The sequence below is a fragment of the Phytophthora cinnamomi genome (assembly GCF_018691715.1).
Source record: "Phytophthora cinnamomi strain GKB4 chromosome Unknown Contig85, whole genome shotgun sequence".
NCBI classification, from domain to species: Eukaryota; Oomycota; class Peronosporomycetes; order Peronosporales; family Peronosporaceae; genus Phytophthora; species Phytophthora cinnamomi.
Window position 1 is genome coordinate 215,992 of NW_027151018.1, and position 15,698 is coordinate 231,689.

Consider the following 15,698-nt stretch of genomic DNA (forward strand, 5'->3'; position numbering starts at 1 on the left):
GATAAGGCCGCCGCGTTTCATTGGATGAAAAAGCGGGACTTGAAGCTGGTGACGACCCACCATTGGAGGATTAAGCAGACAGAACCCAGAAACGGGGCAGGAGCCAGCAGTAAGTACGTGGCGCGGCATATTACGCCTGTCATGCTATTGTGGGCCTCGTAGACGAACTTTGCTGGGCTGCTGATCGCGTGGGAAGCACGAATGTATCCGAGCGCGGCTGTGCCACTGGATCGCATGACGTGACGACAATGGACATCGGCAGTTTATTGACACGCGCTGCGGACTCTTATTTAGAAGGAGAACTCGCTGGCCCTGTTGTCGGGCTCGCTCTCGGCGAAAGTGACTTTGGCCTGGCCATTCTGCTGCTTGTCTGCCTGTTCCTGCTCTTGCTCGTCGTCCTCTTCGTCGTCGTCCATGTCCTCGTCTTCGTCGTAGGTGGCGCGAGAGCGGCCGGCGCTGCTGTTTTCGTTATCGCCGTCTTCTTCTTCCTGCAAGTCCAGGTCCTCCTCTTCCTCGTCTCCGTCTTCTGCGCCCTTTTCAGCGTCCGCGCCAGCCGACAGCTTCTCGGCTGCATTCCGCTCTGCAATAAGCGATCGCTCGAACGCCAGCTCCTCATCTTCTTCTTCTTCCGCTGCAGCTTCTGTTGTGCTCCTAGCAGATTTTTGCTTACTGCTTGAGGACCGCCCACCGCCTGCAAGCTCTTCGGCGTAATCGCTAAGTGCTTGCTTCTTGAGCGCGTCAAGGCGTTTGCGCCTTGTCTCGAGCTCAGCCTTAGAACGACCCACCATTGTAGCAATTCGTAATCGGATGATCTCGCGCAACGGTAGGAACATCTGCGTCGGATACCACCCGCCGAGCAATGAAGGCGTAGTTTGCCTTTTGAACTGTGCTGTCCACTCTCGCACCTCGTCATCGTCGATCTCCTCAAGCTGGAACAACACGTTGGCGCTCGTCAGCTGCACGCCGAAAATCTCAAAAACTTTTTCGCTGCTTCCTGTCGTGACTTGGTTTGTAGTCGAATCACTGGTGACTCCATTCGCATTGTCAGCGCTGTCGCCACTGGCATGAGCGTCTTCATTGTCTCTATCTTCCTGCTCGTCTTCAGATTCCCATTCATTCCCTGAATTCGTCGTCGATGGAGTGGGGCTTGCTCGAGGAGGCAGTGAGTCCGCTCCGGGGCCAACAGAAGAATTTCCTGGCATCTTAGGCTCCACAAGATATGAGCGTCGCGTTTCACCGCGAGTAAATCGCTCCTTCCGACGACGCTTACTGGCCTGGGCGTTCTCAAGAGCTGACGTTTGTGTCACCTTGACAATCCTTGGTCCCTTGACAGGTCCACCTTCTCCATTGGCATTGCCTGAGCTAGCGCCAACAAACTTCTTGATACGCTTTCTGCTGGCATGCGTCACCTTTGAGTGCACAAGTTCGCGATTATTTCGCAGTTCTACGACCTGGTACTGCGACGCAGTCTCTGATACTTCGGGTAAGCGTGGATCGTAGCCCATTTTGATCCACGATCCTCGCCACGGCCCGTCAACAAACACGTAGCAAAGTTTCCTTAGAAGTCTCCTTGCTGCTCGGCGCTCGATTGCGTCCAGTCCGTCGAACAGCTTCGATCGAAGCCACACCGGCTTCTGCTCCAGTTTGTTCTGCAAGACTTCCATCACATGTGCATCCACGCCGTTGTCATCCACTCCCACCGACCTCCTTCGCACTACAGGCTGCTCAGGCTTGGGTCCTGCAGGGGCTGGGGTATCATCGTGGAAGTTCAGGTACGTCATGGTGCTCGACGGCTTCTTCGCTGCTGTCGTCGGTTGGTAGCCCGATCTCTGTCGGAATTCATACTTCAGCGGCAAGTCTACCTTCGAGAACACCTCGGGGATCAGCTCCAGCTGCGTCTCGTTCTCCACCGCCAGATACGGTCGCAAGCAGTCCTGCAGTTCTCTCTGTTTCACGGACGGCCTGGACAGCGGGCCGTTCTCCACCACTGCACTATTCATCACTGCCGTCTCCACCGCGTCCGTCGCGTTCGCCACCACCGTGAGCGCATCCTTCTCGGGCTTCAGCGTTGGGTAGAACGACCGAGACGCGAAGTACTGGAAGTCGGCCATGCCTTCGCACACGTACTTCTCCTTCACGAGCCCCACCACCTCCGCCTTGATCCTGGATCCATCGGCGGCAACAGCAGCTGCGTCTTCGTCGTTGTTCTCCTCCTTCTTCTCCTCCTCCGCCGCCGCAGTGCGCTTCCGCTTGACGCGCTTCACCCTCAGCAGCACCATCTGCGTCTTCGTCAGGTCGGCGAATAGCGGCTTGCACGACGGCTCGCTAGGCCGCAGCTTCACGGGCAGGAATTGGCTCTTGGTCTCGTGCGTCTGCTGCAGGTTCTGCAGCCCGTTCACCGTCTCCAGCACTTTGCTCATGTCGGAGCCGTACACGGGCAGCTCCAGCCCCACTAGCGGCCGAACGCCGTCGCCTCGCAGGTTGAGCTCGTGGCTGATGGTGCCTGGGCGTCTTGGCTCTGTGAGGGTCGAGGCGGCGTCGCTGGCGCGCTCTGTAGGTGATGCACCAGGCGGCGCAGAGGTGTCCACCGCGGGCTGCGCGTCCGCCATAGCTTCAGTTGGAAAATAACCATTTGTTACTTTTGGTTAGGCCTTGTGATTTATCCATGCTTGGTGAACATTGTGAGGCAAAAACAGCTTAAATACACAATAAACACACGTAAGTAAAATAAATACTTCGTGAATAAATTACAGATGTGGTACACACGGTATTTTACGACTATCGAAACACGGCGAGCTATGGGAAGCGCCACTAACTACACTACGAAGCCTAGGTTGAACACGCTGCAGCTCGACGACAGGAGCGTCGGAGGGAATGGGTGCGCTTCCAATGCGACGCGTTGAACAGCTGGAGGGGGGATGCCGACGGCGGAGCCTAGAAGTCCTGGAACTCATCCGCCCGAGCGACTGGACCAGGGCAGTCGTCGCGTCGCAGGCGCTTGACCAGGTCGCCCGATTGCAGCTTGAGGGAGACCACGGGCGCGTTCGTGAAGTCGTCGTCGAAGTTGTCGGTGCAATCGCGGCTGCGGCACACAGGCACGATGGGCGGAGTCACTTGGCGCTGCATCAGCTCGTCCCAGTTCAGCGACAGCTTGAAGAACGGGTGCTCCATGGCCTGCGTCGCCGTGAGACGGCCGGCAGGGTTCACGCACAGCAAGCCCCGGAGCAGCGACAGCGCGTGACCTGAAAGGTACGGCGGGTACCAGACACGACCCTGTTGAATCATCCGGAAGAGGCGGGGCATGTCGTCGCTCTGGAACGGGGGCGATCCAGTCAGCAGCTCGAAGATGAAGCAGCCGAAGGACCACATGTCCGTCTCCATGCCGTGGCCGTCCTTCCTGACCATCTCGGGCGACAGGTACTCGGGCGAGCCGCAGAAGGAGTAGGTGCGCTGTCCCGGGTTCATGTCCTGCTTGGCGAAGCCGAAGTCGGCGAGTTTCACGTGGCCCTGCGCATCCAGCAGCACGTTCTCGGGCTTGAGGTCGCGGTACACGACGCCGTTGGCGTGCAGTTCGCGGAGCGCGGCCAGCACCTCGGCAGCGTAGAACCTGGTGGTGCTCTCGTCGAACTTCTGGGAGAACTGCTGCTGCAGGTGGTAGAACAGCTCGCCGCCCTGACAATACTCGAGCACGAAGTTGAGGTCGCGGTCGGTCTGGAAGGCCGAGTAGAGCTTGACGATGAAGGGGTGGCCGCCCAGGCGCTCCAGCACCTTCTTCTCCGTGAGCGTGTGCACCACCTGCTTGCGCTGCACCAGCTTGCTCTTGTCCAGCGTCTTGACCACGTACAAGCTCTGCGAGCCGCTGTGGCTGGCCAGCGCCACCTGGCGCGCGAAGGTGCCGCGGCCGATGACCTTGAGCAGCTTGAGGTCGTGCGGGTCGATGGCGGCTACGGCCTCGCTCTTGGGGCTCACGGAGCCGCCGTCGATCGCAGGGCGGGCGGCCGCCTGCTTGGGCGTCTGCAGGTCGTCAGCAGACAGCTCGGGCACCTCGTCCAGCAGGCGTGTGGGGGACAGCGGGCGCTTCTTGGTGCCGGTCAATGGCTCGGCCGTCTGCACGGTCAGCTCGGCGCCGTGCAACGTCGCGGGGGGCAGCACCGCCGCCATGTTTGCAGCAATTAGGAGGAAATTGTGACGGGGCGAGCCGCGGCCGCTTGGCTTGTCTCCGCTCGCAGCTTCAGCTTCAGCTTGGGCTTGCGCGCCGCTGGTCCAGAGCTGTTGTGGCCGAGCCTCGGCATGTGGCGGCGCTGCTCGCTCGCTTGTCTGTCTATTGAGCCCAGCTCTTTCTATGGAGTGCGAACCCACCCAGTCCTGGACGTCTTTCCCGCGGGTACCGCGGTTTCACCCGCGATTGCTCACGATTGGCCGGGCGTTGGTATACTGGGGCCAAGTGAGTCAGCTTCTTTTTATTTGCGCATTCGAAGCGGCCAATGGAAACACGCGGATAGCGCGCGAGCAGGCGCGAGTGGTCGAAAACACGCACTCTATATTGTGGACAGGCCATACTGGAGACAAGACGTTTGCGCGTGCCGGTGCTCGGGCCCGCCCATTGGCCGAAACTGCGTCCTGAAAAGAATGCGCGGTGCAGGCGCGAGCGAAACGTCACGTTGAAGTTGTCGCCAGTGGGGCAAACACGAGGGGCTGCCAACCAGCCGATCGGTGCCGACCAGCGCACTGCGCTGTAGCGACGCGAGGTGAGCCCCATCAAGGCAAGGCCTTACATAAGGCAAAGACGCCCTGATGCCCGCCGGTTGTCGCTCTGACGAGCGCTCGTGGCGGTGTGTGGATCTCCAGCGAGCGTTTTCGCCGCGCGCTTCAACCTGAAACCGCCAACGGCTCGCTGCAGCCGTCAAGTCGGGCAATACAAATCGCATGGGGCGAGAAAGATGAAGTTGCACGTGTATTAGTGCCTCGTGTTGGGCGTTGCCAAGGTCACAAGCTACAGCCCGACGACCTTGCCGTTGCTGGCCCAGCTCTTGGCCGAGATGTCCTCGAGGTAGATGCTCACGCGCGCGGGCGGCACTCGGAGCTGCTCGGCCACGGTCTCCGTCAGCGCCGCCACCGTCTTCGGGTTGCGCTCGTCCTCTAGTCGGCCGATGCTGCGCAGGTGCACGAGCGCCATGGGCTGTGTCGACAGTGAGCAGACACACCGCAGGCTTGTTAGAACAGCGAGGATAGACACGCACACAGCAGACAGCAGACCCACCGCTTGGCTCTCCTGCACCGACATGACCAGCCCGAGTTGCATCTCCACGAGGACATGCGGGGCCGGGCGGTCCAGCGCGGCCGACACGGTCTTGGTGATGGCGGCGATCGCAGCGTCCGCGTCCACGTTGCCGCTCGCCACGTTGCTGGAGATGACGACGCACGGCATGGTCAGATGATGGAGGGGGGAGGAGGAGGATGTACTCGACGCTGCAGATTGACAAGTGAGCTCGACACCTCCTGCATGACGGGACCCGCCGGCGTTTACGTATGGCCAAGTGTGCTTGCGCAGCTCGCCGCCAATGTTCACGAGTAGCAGTCCTGCGCACGTAATACAGTATCCTACACCTCCGCCAGCTACATCAACGCACTCGGCTACATGACTACACAACCCGATTCCAGGGTCTTCTCCATCGCCACAAGGCTCCCCTTCCCTCTACTTACGGGACCTCTAAAATAATATACGGGTCGCCACCCCACGCCACCTTCAAGAACCCCTCGCCATACTCGAAAAGAACCCCTTCCTGTAGCAATGCTGGGCGCCTCCCGCTCGACGCCGCGGCCGCTGAGCGCGCGCAAGGGCCTGCGCAACGACCTGGGCTCCAACAACTGCTTCCTCAACGTGATCATCCAGAGCCTGTGGCACGTGCGCAGCTGCCGCGTGCTCATCGCCATGGGCGACCACGCCGTGCACCACCGCTGCGGCGGGCGGCCCACGAACGCCTCGTCCTCCTCGTCCTCCACGGCCGCCCCGTGCCTGCTGTGCGAGTTGGAGCAGGTCTTCGTGCTCTACCAGTTCGCGGAGCAGCCCGTGCTGGACGTGGACCGCGTGCGCCTGGCGCTGGGCGACACGTTCGCGCTGGGCGCCATGAACGACGCCACCGAGACGCTCGAGGCCATCCTGGACGCGCTGCACTACGACACGTTCAACCGCATGCTGCAGCTGCGGCGGCGTGCAGGGGCGGGGGCAACCGCCGCCATTGGGGGCATCCACAGGGTGGAGCACATGTCGGAGTCGCTGCGTCAAGACGCGGCCGCCATTGTCTGCGAGCCGCAGTGCGTGGCGCACCGCCTGTTCCAGATGAACCTCATGGAGCTCAAGGTGTGCGCGTCCTGCGGCCACACGGCCGAGCCGGTCATGAACACGGACTTCCTGTACCGGGTGTACGCCCAGGAGCTGCTCACCAACGCCAAGAGCAAGAGCAGCCTGACGCTGGAGGAGGTGCTGAGGCTCGAGGCCCAGGCCCAGGACGTGGCCGGGTCCTGTGACGCCTGCGACAAGGGCGGCCAGCGCGCGCTGAGCCGCTGGATCCTCACGCTGCCCATGGTCTTCTCCATCAGCATCATCTGGTCCAGCAGCCACGTGGACAAGACGGACATCAAGGACTGGATGGAGCTGCTCTCCTCGCAGTGCTCGGCGAGGGCGGACGAGAAGGAGTCGCAGCAGGCGCTGGATCTGGGGCGGATCTTCCGTCTGGACAACTCGGCCGACGTGTCGTCGGTGTACTCGTTCAGGGGCATGGTCTGCTACTACGGGCGCCACTATGTCGGGTTCTTCGCTAGTCGCAGTCTGGGCGACGACGGGGTGGAACGCGAGCGGTGGTTCCTTTTCGATGACACGCGTGTGAAGCTCGTCGGGGCGTGGGCAGATGTGCGACTGCGCATCGAGCGAGGAGGTTATCAGCCGACGTTGCTGTTTTACGAACGCAACGGAATCGAACATGAAAACCTCGAGAAGATCGCCACGGAGATTCACAAGTGGTGGGAAGCAACAGCCGACGAACCTGACGAGGGCAAGAAGGATGACGTAGCGGAGAAGAAACCCGTCGAGAACGGGGAGAAGAAGGGCTTTGGAGCGCCGCACGAAGTCGAACTTGGCGGCGGACTCGAGGACGAACTTTTGGCGAAGATGGAACGGAGTGTCCGTATCACGCAGGAACATCCGTTGCCACCGCTGATTCCGACTGCTCCCAAGAAGGTACCGACAAGTCCGATCTCGTTGCCTCCCAAACCGCCTCAGTCCATGCCTGCTCGAAACGGGTTTCAAGAGAGAAATGGGTGGCGCGACGAGGAGGCGATCCATCTGCATATGGCGCATCAAACTGCACAAGACACTCTGTCGCGACTCAATGGCATTTTATCAAAAGACAAAGCTCCCGCGAGTGCCCCTGTCGATGGTCGAGCGGTGCTACGCATGGCAATGTCTCAATCCATGCGTCGCTCCGTTCGACTTCGTGACTACTCGGTGCATCGCCCCGCAGAAAAGCAACTCGATGTGAACCCTGACAAGATTTTTGAAGACGAAACGTCTACAATTGAGGAGGAGCAGAGCACGACCACCTCTGTAGTTTCACCGAAGTCTGATGGAAAAGCAGTAGCAGAACCGCCCCAAGCTCCACTGAAGATATACGATGTGCGACTCAATGCTTCGGATGGGGGCATCGGGTTGCAACTGGAGGAGAGTGCGAGTGATCCGTCGTCAACGGCTGCAGAAGTTAAGAAAACGTTCACTGTGTCTGGGTTCGAAGTGAACGGCGCGGGAGCCAAGTTGCCAGCTGAAGCTAGTGGTGCAATCCGTGTGGGCGACGTTCTCGTGGGCATTAACGGCCACATTCTTGAGAACGAAGAGCTGGTGCATGTGCTGGAAATGCTGCTGATGTCGCCTAATCCGGTCCAGCTCAAGTTCCACCGTTTGCAGCCGTGGGCGTGTCCTCGCTGCACTCTCATTAACAAATCGGAAGACTCCTCGTGTGCAGCTTGTGGCCATGCACCTACATAGTTGGTAGTCGCACCATACAGAATGGGCTTCTTTATCGCATCGAAAACTGAAGACAGGTAGACAGTCAAATACTACATTTATTTTGCATTTACTGAGTTTTCAAACGACATATTCGCAGGAGCGGTGCAGCATTATGAGAGAGATTCACACTCAAGCGGATGCGTGGAAGCTGTCCAACCCACGTGTCCGCGGGAAGATAGGATACTACCGAACCGGTTACGGGTGACCAAGTGGCTTACCGCCCAGACCTATCTATCGTTCACAAACGAAGCAACATGGTATAGACTCTAGGATCAAGATGGAAGCCTTCGTCGTGCAAGGCGCCAATTTCTCAGCCAACACCAAACGGAAAATACTCTGTCGCGGATAACGCCACCGGACAGTCCAACACCATGTTGTTTGGCTGGTGAACCGTAGGACCGAGCGAAAGGTCCACTTGTCGACTCTGAAAAACTTGATCCCACCGACTAGGACACCTTCCACGCGCCCGCTTGAGTATATGTACACCTCACAGTGATCGGCCGCTTCTGCTGACTTGAAGACCAAACAAGACGCGACTAAAACATATAACATTTGACAAAAGAACTTGGAACGCTCAACCAATCTCATGGCTTCGAAGAATATTGATAATGAAAATGATATTGATGGGTAGATCGTGGCAGCCACGCCTCACCAGTATTCCTCGGTCATTCCGTGCGCTTCGCGCAGCGCGACGCAGTCGAGGGTGAATCCCGGTCACGACTCAAAAATGCGAGCGTGGCTCCTCACCTTTCTTGTACATGTAAATCCATACTCGATCGTTGATTTTTCAGCTCACTACCACCACTATTGAACATCTTTGGGGCACACAGCAGCATAGCTTTTCTTTTTTTTTCAGATTGAGGTTGCGTTAGGAAATGCCAATCAAAAAAAAACAAAGCACAAGATATGTTGCGACTAGCCCTTTGCCTTGAATGAGGGATTAACCCTGCTGTGGGACCGTTTCGAATCGATAGGCCCAATGTTCAGCTACTGTACATCACTTCTCTATTCGATGGTCTCAAACAAGTATATCCTGCGTAGTTGCGCGTAATGCCTCGCGAAAGGCGGTGCTCGATTTACTATCCAGTGTCGAGTACGATCCACATGCGCATCTAATGCAATTTGCTGTGACACTCACATCTCCAGAGCCAACTAAACAATGCATGTTGTCATTCTAACGTAATCGAGGCTGCTACTCCTTAATAAGCTCGGCAAACAGCAGATTCTCGATTTCTTGCTTTCTTTGAGACACTGTGGATTCCCATCCTCTGATGGCCAATTCCATGACCCCTGGCGCTCGAAATGCCATCGCTGCTTCACTACCTTCGTCGGATTGGAATACGGACAGATGAGTTTCGATAATTGCCGTTTCCTGCCCTGACGCCAAGGGCACACCGCACCTCACAACGACGCGCATTTCCTCTCGATACTTCAATCCTCCGAAGGATCCAATCTCCTTACCAGCCGGCTCCGACGTCTTTTGACTGACGATCACCGTACGATTTTCTTCAACGAACTTCCTCGCGGCTCCGTGTTCTTGTATGTACGCTATCGTGCCTCCTACACTACAAAGGAAGTGGATGTAGCTTGTGACGGTGCCTTCGTTTTGTTGGTAGTCCTAGGGGATCACAAAACACGTCCTTGTTAGAGCGCATAATATTCGTTTATCCTTTGTGGCCGTCATTCTTACCTCTGCGTAAATGTGATCAGCGCTGGGAATTTTTCGACGTCCTAAGCATTGCCAAACCGCTCTTGCAGATTGCTGGACGCTGAACGGGACGAGGTTTTTGTCCAGAAATTCAGCGATGACACCGTGGGTTGAATCATGGGGTATCTGACACGCTTGACCTGGACATGGGACCTTTTCCATGCCTTTCATTTGAAAAACTTGATCAACTGAGCCATATTGCATCTCACTGTGCTTCAGCAGATCTGCGAAAATACGAGAATTATCGACCAGATCGTGAACGTGCGGTGGGCGCTTCAGCAATTGCCTGTTACCCATGAGCTACATTTAAAAAAGCAAACGCAAATTAGTCACACCACAAGCTGAATTAAAACTTCAAAGTCATAGCTGTACCTCCTCGTCGATACGCCGCTTGAACAATCGCCTAAAATTCTTCACCTCGCGCTGCTGGAGTGTCTTTATTCGCAACAGGATCGCGCTGTCCTCCTCTGCCTTCTGACGGAGTTTGTGTTGTCGAGTGGCAATGCGCTCCCACGTGGACTGCTGTCTAATACAATCGTCGATGCTCGCCGGTGATGACTGTAAGTTTTGAATTTGTTGCGTCAGCTCCTCAACCAGTGCACGGAGCTCGATGATCTGATCCTTGCGGTTCTTTCGCTTCTTGCGCACTTTGGACGAACGCAAAACGAGGGTCGAATTACTTCCGTCGGAGGCATGTCCTCCCTCCAAACTTGAGCAAGGCAAAGTGTCCTTCACGTGGGAACGGCTTGGGCTCGGAACTGGGGTCGACGGTCCCTCCCAAACAGGGTTAAAGTCACCAACAAAGTCCAGTTGGTCGGCGGTACTGAAGTCAAGACTATGTCTCGTTGGCGGGGTCAAGTCTACTCCGAGACCATCAAAACCATCCAGCTTGACGAAGTCAATGGGATATGGGCGAGGAGATGCCACCACCAGGGTCTCGACGAGGTTGTGGTCTGCGTTGGGGTGTCTAACGGAAGAATTTTGCGCGTTAGCTTGCGCATTGGACATCGGGAACAATTCTGGTGTGACGCTGAGAGGCTGGGAAAATCAAAACTCCCCACAGTGTGAGCGCCTCCACTCTATAATATGGAATGCATGTACATGTAAATACAAAAACACCTTGCTTACCACAGATTACTGTAATGCTGGGGCTGCTTTCTCGACGTAATCACATTTTTAATCAGTACGTATTGTCACAATTTGTGACACTGCATTTGGTTGCACATGTAATGACCAAAGGTATTAATAACATGAAAATCACTGTGAGCATTCCTAAGCTCTCTCCAGGAGGCATCAGCCTGTTCCTCGCCCGACGGATTCGTCTATCAGCAAGTTTTCGATCTCTTGACTGTTGAACGAGACTTTGCGGCTCCACCCTTTAGCTGCAACATCCACGTAAGCAGGCCACTCCTTCAACACGGTAGCTTTGTCGCCATCCACGTATCTTGACACGGAGAGCAGGATTTCGATGACAGCAGTCTCCTGACCCGATGCCAATGTATTGCCAGGCGTAACGACAGCACTCATGGTCTCGCTAAATCGTAGCCCCGCTGGCCAGGCTTTGCTGGTTGTAGGCTCTGCTAAAGTTCGGCTGATAAACACCGTGCGTTTCACTTCCACGTACTTCCGAGCCACGCGTTGTTCCAACACATACGACGTCATTCCTTGTTCGGAGTTCGTATAACCGATAGCACTTTTGCATGTGCAGCTCGACTGTTCAAATTCCTGGAGATACGAAAAACAACAAGACCGTGAAAATTAAAACATGGACCAGCCATAAGCGTAGATCAGCTATTACCTTTGAACACGCGTGATGACCTTCACGAAGTCTTGGGCCTTGTAGAAATTTCCACACTGCATCTTGAGCATGCTGGTAATCAAAGGGGACTTGATTCTTGTCCATGTATTCGACGAATGGAGTTCCATCAGCTGCATCGGGGTAGATCTGGTGTTTTCTTCCGGGGCATGGAACACCTGCCATGTTTTTCACCTTATACAGCTTATCCAGATCTGCGTATAGCTGGTCGATGCCCTCCAATAACTTGTCACATATTTCTTGGTTGTTGCTGAGCTTTGGGCGCTTTGCGTGGTGCATTTCGTCCATGAGCTACGTGAGCAGAAAGCGCAGTGAGTTAGGACACAATGTCCAGCCCAACACAAGATCGAGCCATAACTTACCTCGGCGTCGTTTCTCCGCCGCATCATGCGCTTGATGTTCCGAACGTCGCGCTTTTGCAGATCCACTAATCCACGCAACCGAGCATTCTCTTCCTCAGCCATTCGACGGAGCGCCAACTGCCTAGCAGCTACCTGTTCCCAAAGGGACTGGTGCTGGGAGAGAAGTGCTGCCACTTGTTGGCTAGCGGTGCAAGACGCAGGAGATGATGGGTATGAAATCGTCGTAGAACTTGGCGAAGACAGCATCTTCAGGTCGTCCAATTGCTGAGAAAGCCCTGCCACAGTCTCACGAAGGTCTTGAATCTGCTGCTTGCGTGACGTCCTTCCTTTCCGCTGTCCCGGATATGATGATGCAGATGTGCTGCAATTCTGGAGGTTGCATGGCATCGTTGAGCAAGGCGATGGGGCAACTGGTAAAGGCGATACTGCGATCAGTTCGCCCAGTTCACGAGCACTGGAGCTCGCTACTGGTGGGAGATTCTCGATCTCTTCATCTAACCCAGCTCCATCGACATTCTCGATCAGCTGAGGGGAAATAGCAGCCATAAAGTCGTCGATGGGGGCCTCTTCGAATTTCGCGGTCGCTTGATCTTCATTAGTAAAATCGGGAATTTCAAGCGAGTGTGTGTGTTTCAACGGTGGCCTCAAGCGACATTGCGCGGCGGACACTTCTGCAGTAGCCGGCGTGCACAATCTTGGGGAAGTTGACTCGAGGAACTCCTGGCGCACACCGCTCGGCCTTGAATCTAGCTCTTCCATGACTACACGCGCTAGTGCTGGAGGTTGGAAGCTGAAGAATGTACAATCCGTAATGGCAGGTCTCCTGCTTAATCTTCCAGTTGATGTGGTGGACGCCACATTTGATTGCCACTGCCCGTGGCCCATGACCTTAGCGTAATCAACGGTACCGGTACATAGACTTCAAGAAAACATGTTTGTTGTCGGAGGCCTCTGTGATAATAACATGAAACATGTTAGCACAGAGGCCTCCGACAACAAATATTGTGTTTTTAACTGGTGAAGGCGTTTGCAAGCCATTGCATTTTGCTCTTGTGTCGAGTTCACGCCACACACCTTCTCCATGTTCCCATCAACAGCAACGACTGGATTGCGGGGGTCAAGACTTTTTTATCATGGTGAGTCACCATTGGTGAACAGAATTTTGCATTGCGTATTGTAATGATCTCGGATCATGCTCAACCACGGCAGTGCTGCAGTTAGGCCAGTCGTGGATACATGTAATGAATAGCACTTCATTTTTCCGTAGAGAGGTTCCTAGAAGACGCGAGTACTAGACAAATTGCATGTATTAAGAGATACCTTATGTATGTTGCCTAACGTCCTCGGTTGGATACCTGGATCGTTGTGAAGGAAAGACACGTGTACACCTTGAGAAACACCGTTCAAATCGAAAGGGATGGGAGGGTGCAGTGAGGACCATAATACATGTACTGTACGTTGATCCCTCGGCGGACTGCACTGCTCATCGTCGACGAAAGAGTTACATGTACAATGAGACTTCTCGATCGCGATGGCATCTCAAGCAAAGCACGCGGCAGTCGTGAAAACAGAAGATTGAGAGTCTGTATGACGAAGTTCGCAGGTTGTTCCGTGACTTGTGCTACAGGAGATGTGCTTGTGTTCCGTCCAAGAACTTCAGTGTATCATAAATCACTTCAGCCCCAGTCCATTTGGGAAGGTATTGCTCTCCGGTAGCATTGCGGATCAGGGCAGAACAGGAGAACGCCAGGCTTCCTGTGTCGATTTCAGGGTAGCGGAGTGTAAGCAAGAACATCCGGCGCTTGTTTAGGAGGCGTGTTGATGAAGAGGTATGGTTTCTTGAGACCTATCGTATGTTGAGAAACCCAACTTAACTTATCGTTGCTTTTTATGGTAGTGGATGAACTCCTCAAGTTGGAAGGTTCCGAGCCAGGTGAACAATGTCTGCCGCATTGAGAACGAGCGGACTTTGAAGCAACTCATGAGTGGACAAGCATCAACTGCACCTGAACGCCACGGTGCTGCATACCAGGAGAAGGTTAAGAGCCCTATCTACAATCGAAGAGAGTACCCTCATGCAACTAGCGGCATATTTGTCGAGTTTATCGATCAGAGACAAGTTCCTCTTGATATTCAGCAGACCGAAGCTTGATGTCTGGAAATTCCTGCACCTTTCTTGAAGGGCAGCAGTTATGCTCTCAGGTAAGTCTTACGATTTGAGCATGGTCCCTCCAGTTTTTCCATTCCAACATGTTTGGGATGTGAAAACAATTGGACCAAACGGAACAAATGACACCGTGGCGAGCTACTTCATGATCGCATGCCCGAAGAATAGCGTAACTTCATTCCTTCTCGAACGAAAGGCAGTTCAAAAGTTCGCCGAAGATCGCTTCACATTGTTTATTTGCCAGATCCAGTCAAACCCTGTGGCCAACCAATCCTGGCCACTTGGTCTGATACTCAAAGAGTCCATGAGAATTGCTGTCAAGGCTTGCAGTCCACAAGCGCCTGGACAGCAGACCACGATTATCGCAACGTAGCTCTCGACAGCACGGTATGATGACCCAGGCAGCGAAGCAGTTCCTCAAAAAGTCTGTACTAACCACGTAAATGGTGTCATCAATGTTTGGGATACAATATTTTTGCACAACACCAAGAGATGGAAAACCTGCTATTTGAGAAATAAACTGAATCTGCTTCGATGCTACTTACTTCAGTATGTACTTACGCATGGTTTGAAACTTCAACATTTTTTTTCTGATAATGTCCAGTTAGCCAAACAGGACGGCTTTGATCGCTGCTTGTCTTCCTTGCACTACCCCGTTCCGGTAGCCTATTTCTTGCCAACGACTATGAAGAACGGAACTTCCTGGTTTGTTTTGGGTGATCGCATCGGCTTCCATTGGCGCCCAAAATGATCGCCAGCAACACCCAGCGACACCTGCACCTCCAAGTCCCACTTAATCTCGCCCAGCACTCCATTCAACGGGTCATCCTCCCCATATTTCATGGCACGCTTCCCCCACTCTTCAGTGTCAGAGACAAATCGGCCAGGTATATCCACCCAAAGTTCACTTCCAGGAGCCGACAGGTGGTCGACGACTTTCAGGAGATCGAGAACCCCAGCACGTTCGATGTACGGGACTAGTCCCTCCAGAGCCCAAAAGGTTGGCATCGTCGGATCGAAACCACAGCCCAGGAGACTATTCTCCAGGGAAAAGCTCTGGGCCAGATCAGAGACAACATAGTCCACTTTTTGGGCGACCAGCGGAGCACCCAGCCCCTTCAGCACTTGGGCCTTGTGGTCGAATATGTCTTGCGCCTGGTCAACTTCCAGGACATGGCACCCTCGTAGCGACTCCAAGCGGTAGGCTCGAGCGTCCAGCCCCGCCCCTAGAATCACAACTTGGAGGATCTGAGGGTTCCGTTGACCAATTGCCTCGTCCAGATATCGAGTCCGGAATGCGATAAAGTCTTCGGGTCGATACAGTTGGCCCTTCCTCGATAGTCCTCTCATGATTTCTGTGATCTTCGATTTGTGATTTACGGTCAAAGGGCCCGCGAAGGGGTCGTTGACGATCCGGTCGTCGCGAGCGCTCTCCACAGCCCGAAGATACGTCGTCACAAAGCCCATCGACTCTGCAAACGCGTCGTCCACGTGCGGGGCTTCCTCTTCGAGCAGCGAAGGTGACGCCGGCGTCTCCATAGTGTAGCTTCAGGAGTCCTGGACCAGGATCAACTTGAAGGCGTCTG

The 15,698-nt window shown here is 55.0% G+C and overlaps 7 protein-coding genes across 9 annotated transcripts; 1 reads left to right on the plus strand and 6 right to left on the minus strand.

Moving 5' to 3' along the window:
• Positions 1–290: 290 nt before the first annotated feature.
• IUM83_19107 (RNA polymerase III transcription factor (TF)IIIC subunit) lies at positions 291–2,609 on the minus strand (the record flags this gene model as incomplete). 2 transcript variants are annotated; one of them, XM_067944139.1, is made up of 1 exon in its annotated part: positions 291–2,609. In XM_067944139.1, the coding sequence occupies one exon, from the start codon at positions 2,607–2,609 to the stop codon at positions 291–293; it is 2,319 nt and encodes a 772-aa protein (XP_067784808.1). The 2 variants fall into 2 exon arrangements, with proteins under 2 accessions (XP_067784808.1, XP_067784809.1); XM_067944138.1 differs by having other exon boundaries at positions 291–833.
• Positions 2,610–2,934: 325 nt separating this feature from the next.
• Positions 2,935–4,161, minus strand: IUM83_19108 (AGC protein kinase; the record flags this gene model as incomplete). The annotated part of the gene is made up of 1 exon (XM_067944140.1): positions 2,935–4,161. The coding sequence occupies one exon, from the start codon at positions 4,159–4,161 to the stop codon at positions 2,935–2,937; it is 1,227 nt and encodes a 408-aa protein (XP_067784805.1).
• Positions 4,162–4,993: 832 nt separating this feature from the next.
• Positions 4,994–5,428, minus strand: IUM83_19109 (Macrophage migration inhibitory factor; the record flags this gene model as incomplete). 2 transcript variants are annotated; one of them, XM_067944142.1, is made up of 2 exons in its annotated part: positions 4,994–5,179; positions 5,261–5,428. In XM_067944142.1, the coding sequence occupies 2 exons, from the start codon at positions 5,426–5,428 to the stop codon at positions 4,994–4,996; spliced, it is 354 nt and encodes a 117-aa protein (XP_067784754.1). The 2 variants fall into 2 exon arrangements, with proteins under 2 accessions (XP_067784754.1, XP_067784753.1); XM_067944141.1 differs by having other exon boundaries at positions 5,261–5,284.
• A 363-nt stretch (positions 5,429–5,791) lies between these two features.
• On the plus strand, positions 5,792–8,038 carry IUM83_19110 (putative inactive ubiquitin carboxyl-terminal hydrolase; the record flags this gene model as incomplete). The annotated part of the gene is made up of 1 exon (XM_067944143.1): positions 5,792–8,038. The coding sequence occupies one exon, from the start codon at positions 5,792–5,794 to the stop codon at positions 8,036–8,038; it is 2,247 nt and encodes a 748-aa protein (XP_067784793.1).
• A 1,213-nt stretch (positions 8,039–9,251) lies between these two features.
• Positions 9,252–10,900, minus strand: IUM83_19111 (uncharacterized protein; the record flags this gene model as incomplete). Its single annotated transcript, XM_067944144.1, has 5 exons — positions 9,252–9,677; positions 9,750–9,790; positions 9,977–10,067; positions 10,140–10,797; positions 10,896–10,900. 5 exons carry the CDS (start codon positions 10,898–10,900, stop codon positions 9,252–9,254), a joined length of 1,221 nt encoding a protein of 406 aa, XP_067784794.1.
• Positions 10,901–11,060: 160 nt separating this feature from the next.
• Positions 11,061–12,047, minus strand: IUM83_19112 (uncharacterized protein; the record flags this gene model as incomplete). Its single annotated transcript, XM_067944145.1, has 3 exons — positions 11,061–11,492; positions 11,566–11,874; positions 11,946–12,047. 3 exons carry the CDS (start codon positions 12,045–12,047, stop codon positions 11,061–11,063), a joined length of 843 nt encoding a protein of 280 aa, XP_067784789.1.
• Positions 12,048–14,778: 2,731 nt separating this feature from the next.
• Positions 14,779–15,651, minus strand: IUM83_19113 (putative O-methyltransferase; the record flags this gene model as incomplete). Its single annotated transcript, XM_067944146.1, has 1 exon — positions 14,779–15,651. The coding sequence occupies one exon, from the start codon at positions 15,649–15,651 to the stop codon at positions 14,779–14,781; it is 873 nt and encodes a 290-aa protein (XP_067784764.1).
• Positions 15,652–15,698: the final 47 nt, after the last annotated feature.